Source organism: Xyrauchen texanus, chromosome 49 (assembly GCF_025860055.1).
Source record: "Xyrauchen texanus isolate HMW12.3.18 chromosome 49, RBS_HiC_50CHRs, whole genome shotgun sequence".
Classification (NCBI taxonomy): domain Eukaryota; kingdom Metazoa; phylum Chordata; class Actinopteri; order Cypriniformes; family Catostomidae; genus Xyrauchen; species Xyrauchen texanus.
Window position 1 is genome coordinate 9,533,098 of NC_068324.1, and position 15,246 is coordinate 9,548,343.

At 38.8% G+C, this 15,246-nt stretch overlaps 1 protein-coding gene across 2 annotated transcripts in view; it reads left to right on the forward strand.

Annotated features, from left to right (window-relative positions):
• The first annotated feature begins 4,880 nt into the window (after nucleotides 1-4,880).
• LOC127640412 (homeodomain-interacting protein kinase 3-like) overlaps nucleotides 4,881-15,246 on the forward strand; it is a 54,218-nt gene continuing 43,852 nt past the window's right edge. For both annotated transcript variants that reach the window (XM_052122953.1, XM_052122952.1), the window contains exons 1-2: nucleotides 4,881-5,235; nucleotides 9,558-10,770. In XM_052122953.1, the coding sequence (XP_051978913.1) occupies nucleotides 9,560-10,770 (1,211 nt within the window). In that variant the 5' untranslated portion in view covers nucleotides 4,881-5,235; nucleotides 9,558-9,559. The remainder of the gene's footprint in view (nucleotides 5,236-9,557; nucleotides 10,771-15,246) is intronic.

The window sequence follows — 15,246 nt, forward strand, 5'->3', positions numbered from 1 at the left end:
AGTACAGTCAACCCCTCCTGGCTGAAACTCTACTCACACCTGAATGGGGAAAGAAATAAACATTAGCTTTACTGCCACCTAGTGTGCACCGCAAGTAAGACACGTGAATCAGTTCAGCTGTTCATTTTTTAAATAAATGTCCATATAGAAGTGAAAATTAGAAGTGATCACATAGGTTTTAAAAAGTTTAGATACGCGACGTCATAATAAATTAAAATACGTGTTTAATTTGTAGTTTGGACTTAGACGAGCAGGATTTTTCTGTGCTTTTTGTAATGCATAAACATCCTAATTAAGACACACACAAGTTTGTCACTATTTGTGAAATGAGACGGTCTAGTACGAAAGTAAAATATAATCTATTACAATTGATATTTTAAAAAACTATTTTAATTTGATTATATTTTATATATAGCTTTATACATTAATATATGTGAGAATATAAAGCATGACGCCTATTTAGCTTCCCTTTAGCACGTCCGCTAGAGGGCGGCAGAAGAATCACTGTGTTTGTAAAGTCTGGGAATTGTAGTTCTTTATATGGCCTACAGTTCTTCGGTCCCATTTAAAATGCCACCTCAAAAGACTACAATAAAGCGTTCTGTTCTGTTCTTTCGTAAATACACGCGTCAGGTTATATGGATTCATCCAGAAAACAATCAAGCAGATTTTTTGATCATATGTGGCTATTTGCTACTGCTTGAAAATAAAGTTTAGGAGAACGCCCAGTGCATTAATTAAACAAATAAAATATTAATACAATATTTATTTGTCATGGTGAATGAATGAATGACTGGATGTTACAGTTACAGTGCAGTTAGATGCGGAACAAGCTTTCTTGTGGGTGCTGAGATTTTAGTACTGACATCCGACTGTTTCTTTACGTGCTAGCAAAATAAACTAAATCAAAACAGATACGCTAGCAAGATTTGGGGAAAGCAAATCTTGGAATGTGACACTTAAAGAGATGTGGATACTGGAAAGCAATTGTTTATTGCCTTGAAAAGCCACTCTAGTCTTTTCCTCCTGTTTTGTAATAAAGACTAAATAACTTTACACAGCAGGTTGCCACTCCGTTGCCAGAAAGAGTAAGATCAGTTTACCCAGCTGTAGTCTGGGTAAAGGGCCGTTTGGTTTCTTAGCTTAACATACTTTCTTTTCTTTTTTTTTTTTTTTTTTTTTGCAGAGGATGCCCAAGGAATCAGATGAGTCCTCCAAAGCGGAGCAGAGCAAGACTGATAAAGATGGGATGGAGGTAGCTGGAGACATGATAGAACAATCAGAAGAGATGATATGGAAGAGAATCAGGAGAAAAAAAATCCCAGTCCTCACATCCATAGTGTACGAGAGAAAGCCCATTCACTTTTAAAAAAATATTTGTCAAATTATTAGACATTGTAAATGTGTTTACAATTGTTAATATTACTTTCAAATACTCTACAGTCCACCCAGATTTGTCTCAGTATAGATGAACTTATGGAGACCGCCAAAGGAGTAACTAATATGGCACTGGCTTACGAGATAGTGATAAACAGTGCTTTTCAAGTGAAAGCTTATGAGCCAGAAGAGGGAAGGTAACAAACATCAACATTATAACTATTTATTATCTAAAGTAAAATAATTATGATAATAATATATCTATCTATCTATCTATCTATCTATCTATCTATCTATCTATCTATCTATCTATCTATCTATCTATCTATCTATCTATCTATCTATCTATCTATCTATCTATCTATCTATCTATCTATCTATCTATCTATATTATATATATGTGTGTGTGTGTGTGTGTGTGTGTGTGTGTGTGTGTGTGTGTGTGTGTGTATATATATATATATATATATGCGTGTGTGTGTGACATTATGGGCACTTTTATGCACCCATATGGAACAAGGACATAAGCAGCTTGAAATTGCTGACATCATACCTCTTTTAAACAAGTCTTTTTATTATATATATATATATATATATATATATATATATATATATATATATATATATATATATACATATACTGTCTGATGTTTGAATTTGCTTCATAAGTGCTGTTTATTTTTTCACATTTGCAGGTGTATATTTGCAGTACTGTACAAGATGAAGATTGACATGGCCAACTTTGCTTTTAGCAGCCTCCAACCTCACCTCTTACAGCAGTCAGTTGAATATGAATGAAAGAAATTTCAAGACTTCCTGGAGAAACAGCCCAGTAAGGAAAATCTATGAATTAAACAGCTATTACACAAAATCATTGAATGTTATGGAAGTAAGCATAACATTGGATTAAAACACTTGGAGAAGCTTTATGGTCTTAAGTAGAGCCTAATCTTTTTTAATACAATAATGCATTCATATTTGCAGATGCTTTGGATTTCACAAAAATGGCTCCAGGACATTGTAATGTAACCGGTGTCGTGGAAGAGGATGGAGCAGCATGTACACCAAATTCTCCCCAACTCCTTCGTAATGTACACAATCACGCCTATTTACACCTGTTGAAATGGGGCCGTGATGCAGAGTCCTTTCCTGAGGTAGTGTAATTATATTTTTGGATATAGCATAATGCATTAAAAACTACAACAATGTCAATCGACAACAGATGTCTTAAGTTTATGTTATGAACTATGTAATACTTTTGTCTTCAATAAACAAATAAAAGGACTATTAGATGCCCATCTGGTTAGGGTTACTTTTGTTAAAATTGAAGTCATATGTAAAGTATTGTGATTTATTTGTTATTTTTTTTGGAACTTGATTGATGCAAACCAAAAGATAATATTACTCAAAACTTATAAGACAAGCATCAGTGCAAAGAAAAATCAAATCAAATCACTTTGTTGTCACACGACCATATACACAAGTGCAACAGTAGGTGAAAGCCTTGTGTGCAGTTCCGAGCAACATAGCAGTCATGACAGTGACGAGACAAATACCTATTTACAATAAACAACATATTTAGACAACACAATTTACATATAAAATGTACACATACTTACACAACACAATATATATAATATACAGTGTACAGTAAACAATACACACAATATAGAATACGCATACAATAAAAATAAGAATATAAACAAAATATTTATACAGAAGTTATATTGTGGAGAATATATTTGAAATGTCAGTGTGAGATATAAGATTAATAATGTGCAGTGCTGATTATTGATTGTGAGAGATCAAGCGTTCAAAAGTCTGATTGTTTGGGGGAAGAAGCTGTCATGTAGTCGGCTGGTGCGGGTCCTGATGCTGCGATACCGACTGCCTGATGGTAGCTGTGAGAACAGCCCATGACTCGGGTGGCAGGAGTCTCTAATGATCCTTCGAGCTTTTTTCACACACCGCCTGTTATATACGTATGTCCTGGAGGGAGGGAAGCTCACCTCTGATGATGTGTCTGGCAGTTTGTACCACCCTTTGCAGGTCTTTGCGGTTGAGGGCAGTGCTATTGCCGTAGGTGGTGATGCAGCCAGTCAGGATTATCTCTACAGTGCTGGTTTAGAACCGTGTGAGGATGTGGTGGTTCAGAAGAGACGCTGGTGAGCCTTCTTCACAATGGCCGCAGTGTGGACGGACCATGTGAGTTCCTCAGTAATGTGGACACCGAGGAACTTGAAACTGCTGACTCTCTCCACTGGTGCTCCATTAATGGTGATGGGGCTGTGTTCTCTGTCTTTCCTCCTAAAGTCCACTACAAGCTCCTTGGTTTTACTGACGTTGAGGGAGAGGTTGTGCGGGGCTCCTGTGTTGAGGGTCAGTGATGAGGAGATGTTGCTGCCCATTCTAAACACCTAACGTCTGCTTGACAGGAAGTCCAGGATTCAGATGCACAGCGAGCTGTTTAAGCCCAGAGCCTGGAGTTTCTCATCAAGCTTGGAGGGCACTATGGTGTTGAATGTTGAGCTGTAGTCTACAAACAGCACTCTCACATATGTGTTCCTTTTTTCCAGGTGGGAGAGAGCAGTGTGTATTGTAGATGCAATGGCATCATCAGTGGAGCGGTTGTTGCTGTAGGCAAACTGCAATGGGTCCAAAGAGGGGGGCAGAACAGAGCAGATGTAATCTCTGATTAACCTCTCAAAGCATTTGCTGATGATGGGGGTCAGAGCACCAGGACGCCAGACATTTACGCAATTGATTTTGGCTTGCTTTGGTACAGGCACAATGGTTGATGTTTTGAAGCATGTGGGGACTACAGACAGGGAGAGGGACAGGTTGAAAATGTCCGTAAAAACACCAGCCAGTTGGTTCGCAACCCCAAATTAACTTATCTCTTCTTTTTTACCTTCATTAAACTCTTATTTTTAATGGTTGTTTTAAACATAGTTGACCCATTCTTGAAATTATAATGTTAAATATCTACATATAATAAGAAGATCCCACATTTTTACGAGATTATTTATGGGCATTTGTTGTAAACTACATTGTGGAAATATTAGTCATGTTCTATTCCAACCTACTTAATGCAGACAGCAAGTGTTGTTACTTGTAAAATACCCATGACATCTTTTAAATTATAAGCTCTTCCAAATAAACAGGTCTTTAACTGCACTTTTTGTCTCGATCATAAACATTTTGTCAAATTATTGTGTACAATTATATTATATGAACATCATTTTAATTTAACTTACATAACACACTTTTTTTTTTAAACAAGTGAATAATTATTTAATTTTTTTTCTTCAAATCAGCTTCTTTCATGCGCTCCACTGCATGTCCCCATCAGACGGGGCTACTGTACATTAAAACTACCCCAGTGCTTCTTCAGTGGGCGTTTCTTTTTTCTGCGCTGTGACTCTCCAGCCCTGCTGGTGGCAGTAACGTTCAACTCACGTCTGACACATCCCACTGAAACTCACAGAAAGAAGAAGCGCGAGAGCATTCTCGACCGCTCAGCTGAGCGAGCTCGGGCGAGTTAAAGCTGACAGAGTTTATCCGTCGTCTGGAGGAAACAAACTAAGGAGACTTAAAACCTCATCGATATGAAGAAGAAAAACCTCCCCTGACCGAAGCGCATATCCTTAACTCTACGCTGGACCCGGTTCGGTTCCAGTGGACGGCTTAGTAGGCGAGTTATGCGCACTTGAAAATGAAGGGAGCTTGTGTTTTTTTTCTCCCTCGTCCAGCGAGAGGACAAGATGGCAGCGCGAAAAGAGCATGCAGTGGGTGCGAATTAAACCCGAACATGTTCTCTAAAGACCTGCAGTCCCACCACAGCTGCTGTCTGTGAAGGTAAGGGGATTTTTTAAATAATTGTAAAGGCGTAAATACGTGCCTTCTTGTTAAAAGTAAACATATTAAACGAGACTCGACTTGGGGCGAGCTCACAGTTGTTTGCGAAAAAAAGTTGCCACGCTACAGCAAAAACTTATATTGGATGTAATGTTTCGCAGCGTTTGGTTTTGTGTGGGATTTGTTTTCACTGGTTTAATAAGTTCCGTGAAGGGGTTCACAAATTAAAGCTGTTAATGTTTAAATGTTCGTGAAGGTTACCAACTCACCAGGAAAACTCGTAATGTTTACCTAAATCATTGCTGCCTAAACCCTCTTAAAGTGGTGCTTAACTGATTTACAGAAGTGCATATGATACATTTACGTTGAAAACATTTTATTTATTTTAGTTGGTACTGTTGAATGTGCTTTGTATGATTTAAAATGGTTGTTCCGTATGCACTTGCGTGTAAAATAACACCCTTTGATCTTATCGATGCAGCCAAGCGAGATGCATGTGGCTCAGTTCTCCTGAAATGCACTGGCCTGGTAATCTGTTAGCAGCTGACTTCTGGTTTCTTTAGGAACTTGATAACATGCGGGTAGTACTCAAAAAGCAAACGCATGATCTAAAAATAGATACGCGAAGTGTTGCATATAGGCTGGCCTACTGTAAGCACATTGCAAGAGTATAATTTAATGCATTAATGTTCACTAGTAGTTTTGTTTACAATTACAATCTGTAAACCAATACATTAAATAAATGTTTAACATTTTTACTGTAACAGTGTATATTTTAGTATGACATAGGAGCTTTGTTAAATATATATACATACCGCATATGTATTACAAAAATGTAATTATTTAGGCTATATAATAGCCCAAACAATATTACTTTCTATCACAGGGACATTGTGCCTGTCATTTTGAAGAGACTTCAGTTCCCTATTTTTTTCCTGCCATTAAACTTTTATAGCCCAATCATTTGCGGTATCAACAGGTGTGTTTCCCTGTGCCATCTCTTGCCTAACCCCCATTAGGTCTTGACATGGGGAAAGGTCAGTTTCCATCTGCTTATAGCAGAAGGCAGAAGTCTTTGAAAACACAGGCGAGAGACCTGTAACCCTACACTGTGGCTAGTGCCTCTTGCTACTGGAGGATTACACTACTGTAGGACAAGCCTTGTAAAAACAGACCTCCAGATAGGACTGTCCTTTTAAAGTTTGAGGGAATCTTTTGTTTCAGACATGGCCTTCAGCATTGCTTGCATAGTCCTTTTATATCTAAAAGTTGTCTAAATAGAAATTGATTATCTCTAACCTAATTTTTTTTTTCTGATTTTGTCAGTGGAATGAATACAGATGCCTTTTAATTATGGCACTGAAAACAAAATCCATTTTATATATATATATGTATATGTGCATTTTCCAAGGATTAAGTTCTTCTAAAGTAACATGTTTCTGTTGCGTTATATTTTGTTAGCTGAAATATATCTGGTTTATGAGATAGTGTGTGGGTGTGTTACAGCCACACCTGTCCTCATGTCTGAACTTGTGCCATGTGATGTGCCAGCATAAGTAGCCTGCCTCCCATGAAATTAAGACAGCTAATCCCCAATAGTCAACTGTCTGTCTGTATCTGCAAACATATCAGTGGCTTTTATTCATGATGCCTTATTTAGTTTATACACTTTCCCTCAAGACTTTGGTCTAATATCAGTGAGGTTTTCATTGCAACTATATTTATTAGGCCTGTATTTACCATGCATGAGTGTGTTTGGTTCAGTTCACCCTTTTGCTGCAGGTCCTGTTTACACCTGGTATTAAGGTGTGTTTTGGGCTGTCCGATCACAAATGGACAGATGAGACATATCACCTTTTACACGTGGATGTAATGTGTCTCTTTTGATGAAAAAATTCAAACACGACAAGTGTATGAAAATAGGGGGGAGGGGTTAATTTCATTGCAACATTCACCAATCAATATGCCAGTGTGTTGCTGCATTATAATAAAGTGTAAAGTGAAAAAGAGAGACACACTATTTTTCCCAGATATACATGAATTTAATCGAAGCACAAATATGATATTTTAAGCTGAGTTCTTTTATTTTGTATTATTGTTAGGGATGCACCAAAATTTCGGCCACCGAAAATGGAATTTTTTTGTTTTGGCCGAAAGAGGAAAAAAAGGCAGAAAATATGAGCCGATGTATATGCCTCCCTGACCCTCAGTGCTCAGGTTTCACTCTCGAGCGATCTATTCATAATCACGGCACTGCCAAGCAAAGGCCGATGTCAGCGGTGTGGAAATACTATAAAATACTAATAAGCAGTACCACTGCAACCTATACGCATACTACGCAGTCTGTGTAGGGCACCAACTCATAAGGAGGGCACCATCTTTACCTAGGAGGGCACCAGATAGTCCACCAGGTGCCCTTCCTTGCACGTTATACATTATTCAAGGACCCGAAAGCCGTTGCACAACACAGTCGATCGCTTCACGCTCATATTGCAAATGCGACAATCCTCTTGACTATTGGCACATGAACAAAGATCGCTTTCCATTGCTTGTGCGGATTGCACGCAGGTATTTATCTGCCCAAGCACCAGCACAGAGAGAGAGAGACTATTCAGTGCAGCGTCTCATGTTCTTCAGTTGCCAGAAAGCTGAGAAACCTGACACTTTTTCTTAAATAGAATGCAGTCCAATTTGCTACGTGTTTAGCAATTACATTAAAATTTGTTTAGCCCTCCAAAACTTTATTCTTCACTTGAGGCTACATCTGTCGTTTACAGCTGAGTTTGGTTTTAGTTCAATTACTGCTGTTTTGCACAATAAAACAATAAGTTTATAATAATGTATAAATAGATTTACATAAAAGTTCTGCCTGTTGTTTTCATTAAAATAATTGTGTAGCATATTTAAACTTTTTGTATTTGCAAGATGCTAGCCTAGAGCTGCTAGGTTCATTACTTGACTGCTGTTTTGCATATCGTTAGAGTTTTCTAGAACATTACATTTATTGGATAATTGGTAAAAAAACTAAAATCTGTTAAATTTAATTGTTAAAGAACTGAATAAAGAATAATATATTTAATATTATAATATATTCTCTGTTCAATTTTGGTGTTACTTTCAATAAAAGTGTGATAAGTTTATTGATTTGTAGTTTTTCAATTCAGATTAATTAAATTCATGAAATTAATTAAAAAGTATAATATTAATACAATTATATTAAAAAAAATAAACTATTTTAAAATAGGTATTAAAAAAGTTGTTTTCGGCCAAGTGTATCCTGAATTTTCAGTTTCGGTTTTGGCCCAGAATAAAAAAAAAACCACTGTTTTGTTAACAGTGCCTTTAAATGAGCGCATGCTAACTAGAGAGGACTCGAATGGCTTTACCTCATCTGTGCGATGCATGATTAGAAGTATTTTTTTTAGTCGTTTTTGATCAACAACTGACTGTTAAGAACAGAAAGGATTTTAGAAGAGACAGTATTCAATGGCAAGTTGGTTGCGTGGATCTCGCCTTGGAGACACGTTACATGGAACAACTTTCATTCTCAACACGCTGTGAAAGGATCTTGCAGCTGAACAATTAATGACTAAACTGCACAATTACTGGTGAGTGAAATGTAAACCAGCCAGTTGCCAAATATATTCACTTTAGTCACATAGCTTGAAATTTGGTTGCAAATGCGAATGATTTCCCCTCATTGTAGTAGTGGGTTGCACATTGAGTGAAAGATCTATCTTGGGATTTAAGAATCGATATCGAGATCGTTCAAATTAATATCATGATGCATTGGAAAAAACATATTTTTACCCACCCCTAATAGCTGTGTACCAAGCACCGTCCACACAGAGGTCACAACCAAACCATGCAACTTCCTATTGGTCAACGTGGTGATTTTGCTTGTCAAAGTTCACCAAACTTGAACTTGAGGCGAAATAAGCGTACAAGGACATTTATCAGCACTGGAAGTCCATTGTGAAAAATTAAGGATCACGTGGATTCCCATTGAGATTACTGTTTTTCACCCTTGGGATTTTGCCATGCAAAGGCATGTGTGACCACGGCTCAATGTGGTTAAAGTGGACAAATCTCAAAACATTTTAGACCTGGTTTACTCCTGCTTTAGCATCATCCCTGTTTCAAATGAATCACCCAAAATGCATCTTAATACCATGTCTAAGCGGGGCCTTTCTAATTGAAAAGGGGATTGCATATTTGAACCTCTAAAATAATAATGAATTCATAAGATTTTGTTTTGACCATGAAAATATTTGTGAAATGGCTAAAAAAAAAATATTTATCTTATTTTCTTGTCCTTCTAGGTATGGCCTCACAGGTTACGGTCTGTCCACCACATGTTTATCAACCCCAGACAAGTGCCTTTTGCAGAGCGAAGAAAATCGATCCCAGCAGCTGTGTTTACCAAAAGATTGCTCGCACTTACGTGGTCGGTGTGAATCTAGGCATTGCACACCCCACAGATATTATACCCTTATCGCAAATTGAAGTGTTGACTAGCAAGAAACCCTGTGGTACACAGGCCTTTTCAATACAGACTGAATCCTTTCCAACTCCACAGGAGCACGTTGGAAGGGCTTCCTTGCTATACACACGTGTGGCATTAGAGGGTGACCTTCAGTATTTCTCCAGAGCGGCCACAGCTGTTGCAGAAGAAAGTGGAGACAGTGGCCAAAACTGCCAAAGTAGTTGTAGTAGTTCTAGAGTGGGAGCAGGGGACGGCGAGGAGGGAGACGTAAGAAACGGTGGTTTGAATTCAGTTGACAAAACCCAAAAATGTGGGTTTAAATGTGAAAGTGAGGAGCTTGAGAAGGTCAAGAGCATCATGCAGATAGTAGAGGAGCATTCGACTCTACCTGCTATGTTGCAAACAAACGTTGGCAGCACGGCCGCAGTGGGCATGGCTCCACCCGAGCAGAATGGAACAGGAACGGGAACTGTGAGCGGTGCAGTTGATGGTGAATATCAGTTGATGCAACATGAAGTGTTATGCTCCATGAAACACACCTATGAAGTGCTGGAATTCTTGGGACGTGGTACATTTGGTCAAGTGGTAAAATGTTGGAAACAGGGCACCAACGAGATCATGGCGGTGAAAATACTAAAGAACCATCCGTCATATGCACGGCAGGGCCAGATCGAGGTGAGCATCCTGGCCCGCCTGAGCGGGGAGAACGCAGAGGAGCATAACCTGGTGCGGGCTTTTGAGTGCTTCCAGCACAGGAACCACACCTGTCTGGTGTTCGAAATGCTCGAACAGAACCTATACGACTTCCTTAAGCAGAACAAGTTCAGTCCATTGCCGTTGAAAGTGATTAGGCCCGTGCTGCAACAGGTGGCCACGGCGCTGAAGAAGCTCAAGAGCTTGGGCCTGATCCACGCTGATCTTAAACCAGAGAACATTATGCTGGTAGATCCCGTGAGACAACCGTTCCGTGTAAAAGTTATTGACTTTGGTTCTGCTAGCCACGTCTCTAAAGCTGTGTGTTCAACGTATCTGCAGTCACGCTACTACAGGTAAGCAGTCTTTTTCTGTGTGTTTTATTTATGTAAAGGCTGACTACTGGTTGACATGTTTGTGTTTAATTATAAATAGAAAATGTTATATACTTGTTTGTAATGTGGCAAGTATGAAGATATAACTTGTTTCATTTGAGGATGTGAAACAGAAAAGGTTTTACTTAGGCCATGTTGCCTACCTGGACAATTATGTAATGCTGTCTTTTGACTTTTTTTTTTTAAGTTTGATGGTAAGCATGCTTTTTGTTCCAGAGTGCATCTGTGCTAACCGCACAGAGCTACACCCATACTAACTGTATGTAACTCAATTGAGAAGTCTTTTCTGTACCAGAAAACAAATGACGTGTGCAATTTCTGTCCGTTGACTGGTTTCATTGCCTCTAATGTGCATTCTCTCTCAAATGGGGTCAGTTCTAACTGTGGTGGCTGTACTCTCATACCATTTGTGGTTGGCAGTTGTTTTGGAAGATTGCAGCTTGATAAAGACATGATGCATGGAAAAACACTTAAATTAGAAAATTCTAGGGACGCACCTATCTGATACCTGGATCGGTATCGGCTCTGATACCGATGTTTTTAACTGGATCGGGTATTGGTCCAATGAGCCAAATGAAATGAAGAAATTAAGCTCCAGGAATGACATAAAAGAACCATAAAAGCACAATTAAAGTATCCCATTTGACTCTTGCATTTTATTCAAAGTCTCTTGAAGACAAACGATTGCTTTGTGAAGTGCAAAAGGCTGAGTTTAAGTAAATATATAGCCTGCATTCGCAGCGCATTTTAGTGGATGCGCACTGCTCTGTTGACACACACTCATAGCACGCGCTGCTGTTTTCAGCTCTGAGTGGTGTGTAATATGGGAGTGCTACACGTGACCAACATCTCCTATGTAGATGCTCAGTAGTTTAGTTTGCCTATAACATGCATTGAAAATGGCACTGGAGAAGCATTTTACCAGAATTTGAAGAAGTGTATGAAAATAGTTTGAACTAGTCTACACACACGCACAAAGGACTTCCTGGAGTGTTCCAGCCAACAAAGAAAATGCCTGATTGTTTTAAAGTTAAGAAGGCACAACTGAATATATATAACTATTGTATAATATATATATATGTGTATATATATGTATATATGTATATATGTGTATATATATATATATATATATATATATATATGTGTGTATATATATGTGTGTGTGTATATATGTGTATATATATATATATATATATATATGTGTGTATATATGTGTATATATATGTATATATATATGTGTATATATATATATGTATATATATGTGTGTGTGTATATAATAAAATGTTATTATTATTAGTTTAAATACAAATTACAACAATACTTCAGTTGACTTGGTTTTAAAAAGTAATTCTGTGAATGAAAAATGTGCTTATGCCACTTTGTTTTAATAATTTTTTTTATAATATAGAACAAGTACAAGTCCCAACATTACATGATATAAAAACATTTAATGATTAACAAATGCCTGCATAGAATGGTATATACAGTTGAAACATAAGTATACATACAACTACTCCACAGATTTTATATTAGCAAACTATAGTTTTGGCAAGTCGTTTAGGACTTGTCTACTTTGTGTATGACACAAGTCATTTTTACAACAATTGTTTACAGGCAGATTGTTTCACTTTTAATTGACTCACAATTCCAGTGGGTCAGAGGTTTACATGCACTAAGGTAACTGTGCCTAAGCAGCTTGGAAAATTTCAGAAAATTATGTCAAGACTTTAGGCAATTAGCTTCTGATAGGCTAATTGGAGTCAATTTGAGGCATACTTGTAGATATATTTTAAGGCCTACCTTCAAACTCAGTGCCTCTTCTTGACATCATGGGACAATCAAAAGAAATCAGCCAAGAACTCTGGAAAAAAAATTAGTGGACCTCCACAAATGCCTGAAGGTACCACGTTCATCTCTACAAACAATAGTACATAAGTATAAACACTAGGGCTGCCCCGGCCAAAGATTTTCCTAGTCGACTAGTAGGTTTTAGTTTAAGTCATTAGTTGTCGCACGTTTATGATATTAATTTAATTATATATGTTGTGGGCATCAGAAAATAAGTTCCAGGGCTTAGAAAGAATGTTACAAGTAACATTGCTAACACTGTACTCCATTACAGAAAAATACTAAACCATAATAATGAGCCTTTCAAATATAAATGTTATTAATAGCCTAATAATAATTAAAATGAATTATATTACAAATAATTTGCCCCGTGGCACACAGACACGCAACGTAAAGGTTCTCACTTTTTTTTTATTGTTTCTGTCTTCTGATTTTTTTTTTTTGCATTAACAGTATCGTCTATTAGTGCTAGAAATGACCTCAGACATCTCAGCTCAGGGGGTGCTTTGAGTTCAGTTTGCTTTATTTCTACTGAGCAGTATTTGGGGACAGCCCTAATAAACACCCACGCAGCCATCATTCCACTCAGTAAGGAGACTCATTCGATCTCCTAGAGATGAATGTAGTTTGGTGCGAAAAGTGCAAATCAGTCCCAGAACAACAGCAAAGGACCATGTGAAGATGCTGGAGGAAACAACAATCTTCTCACAATAAGTTGCTGGAATTTGGGCCCATTCCTCCAGACACAACTGGTGTAACTGAGTCTGATTTGAAGGCCTCCTTGCTCGCACATGCTTTTTCAGTTCTGCCCACAAATTTCTATCGGATTGATGTCACGGTTTTGTGATGGTCACTCTAATAACTTGACTTTGATGTCCTTGCGTCATTTTGCAACAACTTTGGAGGTATGCTTGAGGTCATTGTCGATTTGGAAGAACCATTTGTGACAAGCTTTAACTTCCTGTAAATCCACTCTCTCTTCTCTCTCTCATGTGCAGCGTGTTGAGCGTTAGAGTTAATGTGAGTGTGCACAATGAGGGAGCACTTTGTCGGATTGTTACTGAACTTTAGATGTTACATATGTATAAACTTTTCTAAACCTGTTAATTCGACATGCAAATGGAGTTATACTGCTTCTCCGTTAGCGAGCGAGGTAATAAAACTATCGTTCCTGTTAATAATGAACAAAGCTGTTAACATTGCAAGCGTGACATTGGAGCGATCTATGGTTTTGAGGCCTTTCATATCTTCATTATTAGTTATAATGCAGCACATTTGACGAGAAGCAGAAATAGCAAAAATCCTTTGAGTTCCAGCTGCATGGTGAAGAGAGACACTTGAACACCTTTTACATATCTTATCTCCATTCAGGGTCAGATATTAAAGGGGGTTCTGGGCTAGGGCTGGGTATCGAGTTCGATATTTAATTTCTCTAAACAATAGAGTATCGAAAAATGTCTTGTCTTTTGGTACCAAATTTCGATACCTAAGGGGTAATCTCATCGACGTCAGTGATAAGCATGTAGCGTGCTAGATGTGCCCCAATCTAAAAGTGCTGGTGAAAAGGAAAAACACTTTTACGCCGGTTACGCCCAGAGATGCGTCTCACACATGAGGCTGTATTGTGTATGCGTTCCAACCCCCATAGCTGTAAAAGATCAAAAGTGTGGCTACATTTCACCAGGCTCGATGCCAACAGCACGCGATGCAATATTTGCAACAAGACAATTGCTCCCAAGACCGGCAACACGACAAATCTGATGAAGCACTTGACAGTGCACAGAATATACTTAAGAGCAGAAAGTTGCTCCATCTTCGAATGTTAGACTGAGCCGGTGCAGTCATCCTCTCAGCGTCCTCCTGCCACATAGCTTCCTTCAACATGCCCACCTCACGAGTCCTCCTCCAAAACTACTTATGAATGCAGCGGCACTATGACTGGGACACCGACATTTAAGGTTAACATTTAGCAAACAAACCAACAAACAAAATCGGTTAACTTATATTGCTACATGCTTGTGTACTTGTTAAATTAACGTTTCTGTGCGCGGTGACACAGTCCTATAAACTGGGACCTACATAACGTTAGATATTGTTGGATATATGGCTATAGATAGCTAGCTAAATCGATGCTAAAAATGCTTTAAGGTTGACAGTAACTGATCAAGTTTAACTCGCATTAAACTAGTTATCTTGTTAAACCGTTGTGGGAGGGCGGGGCAGGGTCGTGATACTATACACCCGGTTCCGTATTAGGCTAATTATGCCTCCGTGAGGTTTAAAGGCTGACTGCAGAGGGCCGTGGGCCACTGCCAGGGGTGCAGGAGTCGCCTACCGGCCACTGAAACGCGGCCGGGTTTAAGACCGCCGAGCGGGGAGGGGCTCACTGGCGACAGGCCTGGAGCGAGAGGATCGCACGGGCGGGGGAGACCCCTTCTGTTCCCCGAGAACGCGGCTGGGTGTTCCGTCCGCCAGGGGCTGGAGGACTGCCTCGGAGCCGTCCGGAGAGGCGCGGCTGTCGTCCGATAAAGGGTGGGGGAGTGGCCGAGGAACAAGCTGCGGCGTATCGGAGAACTGGCGAGTAAGAG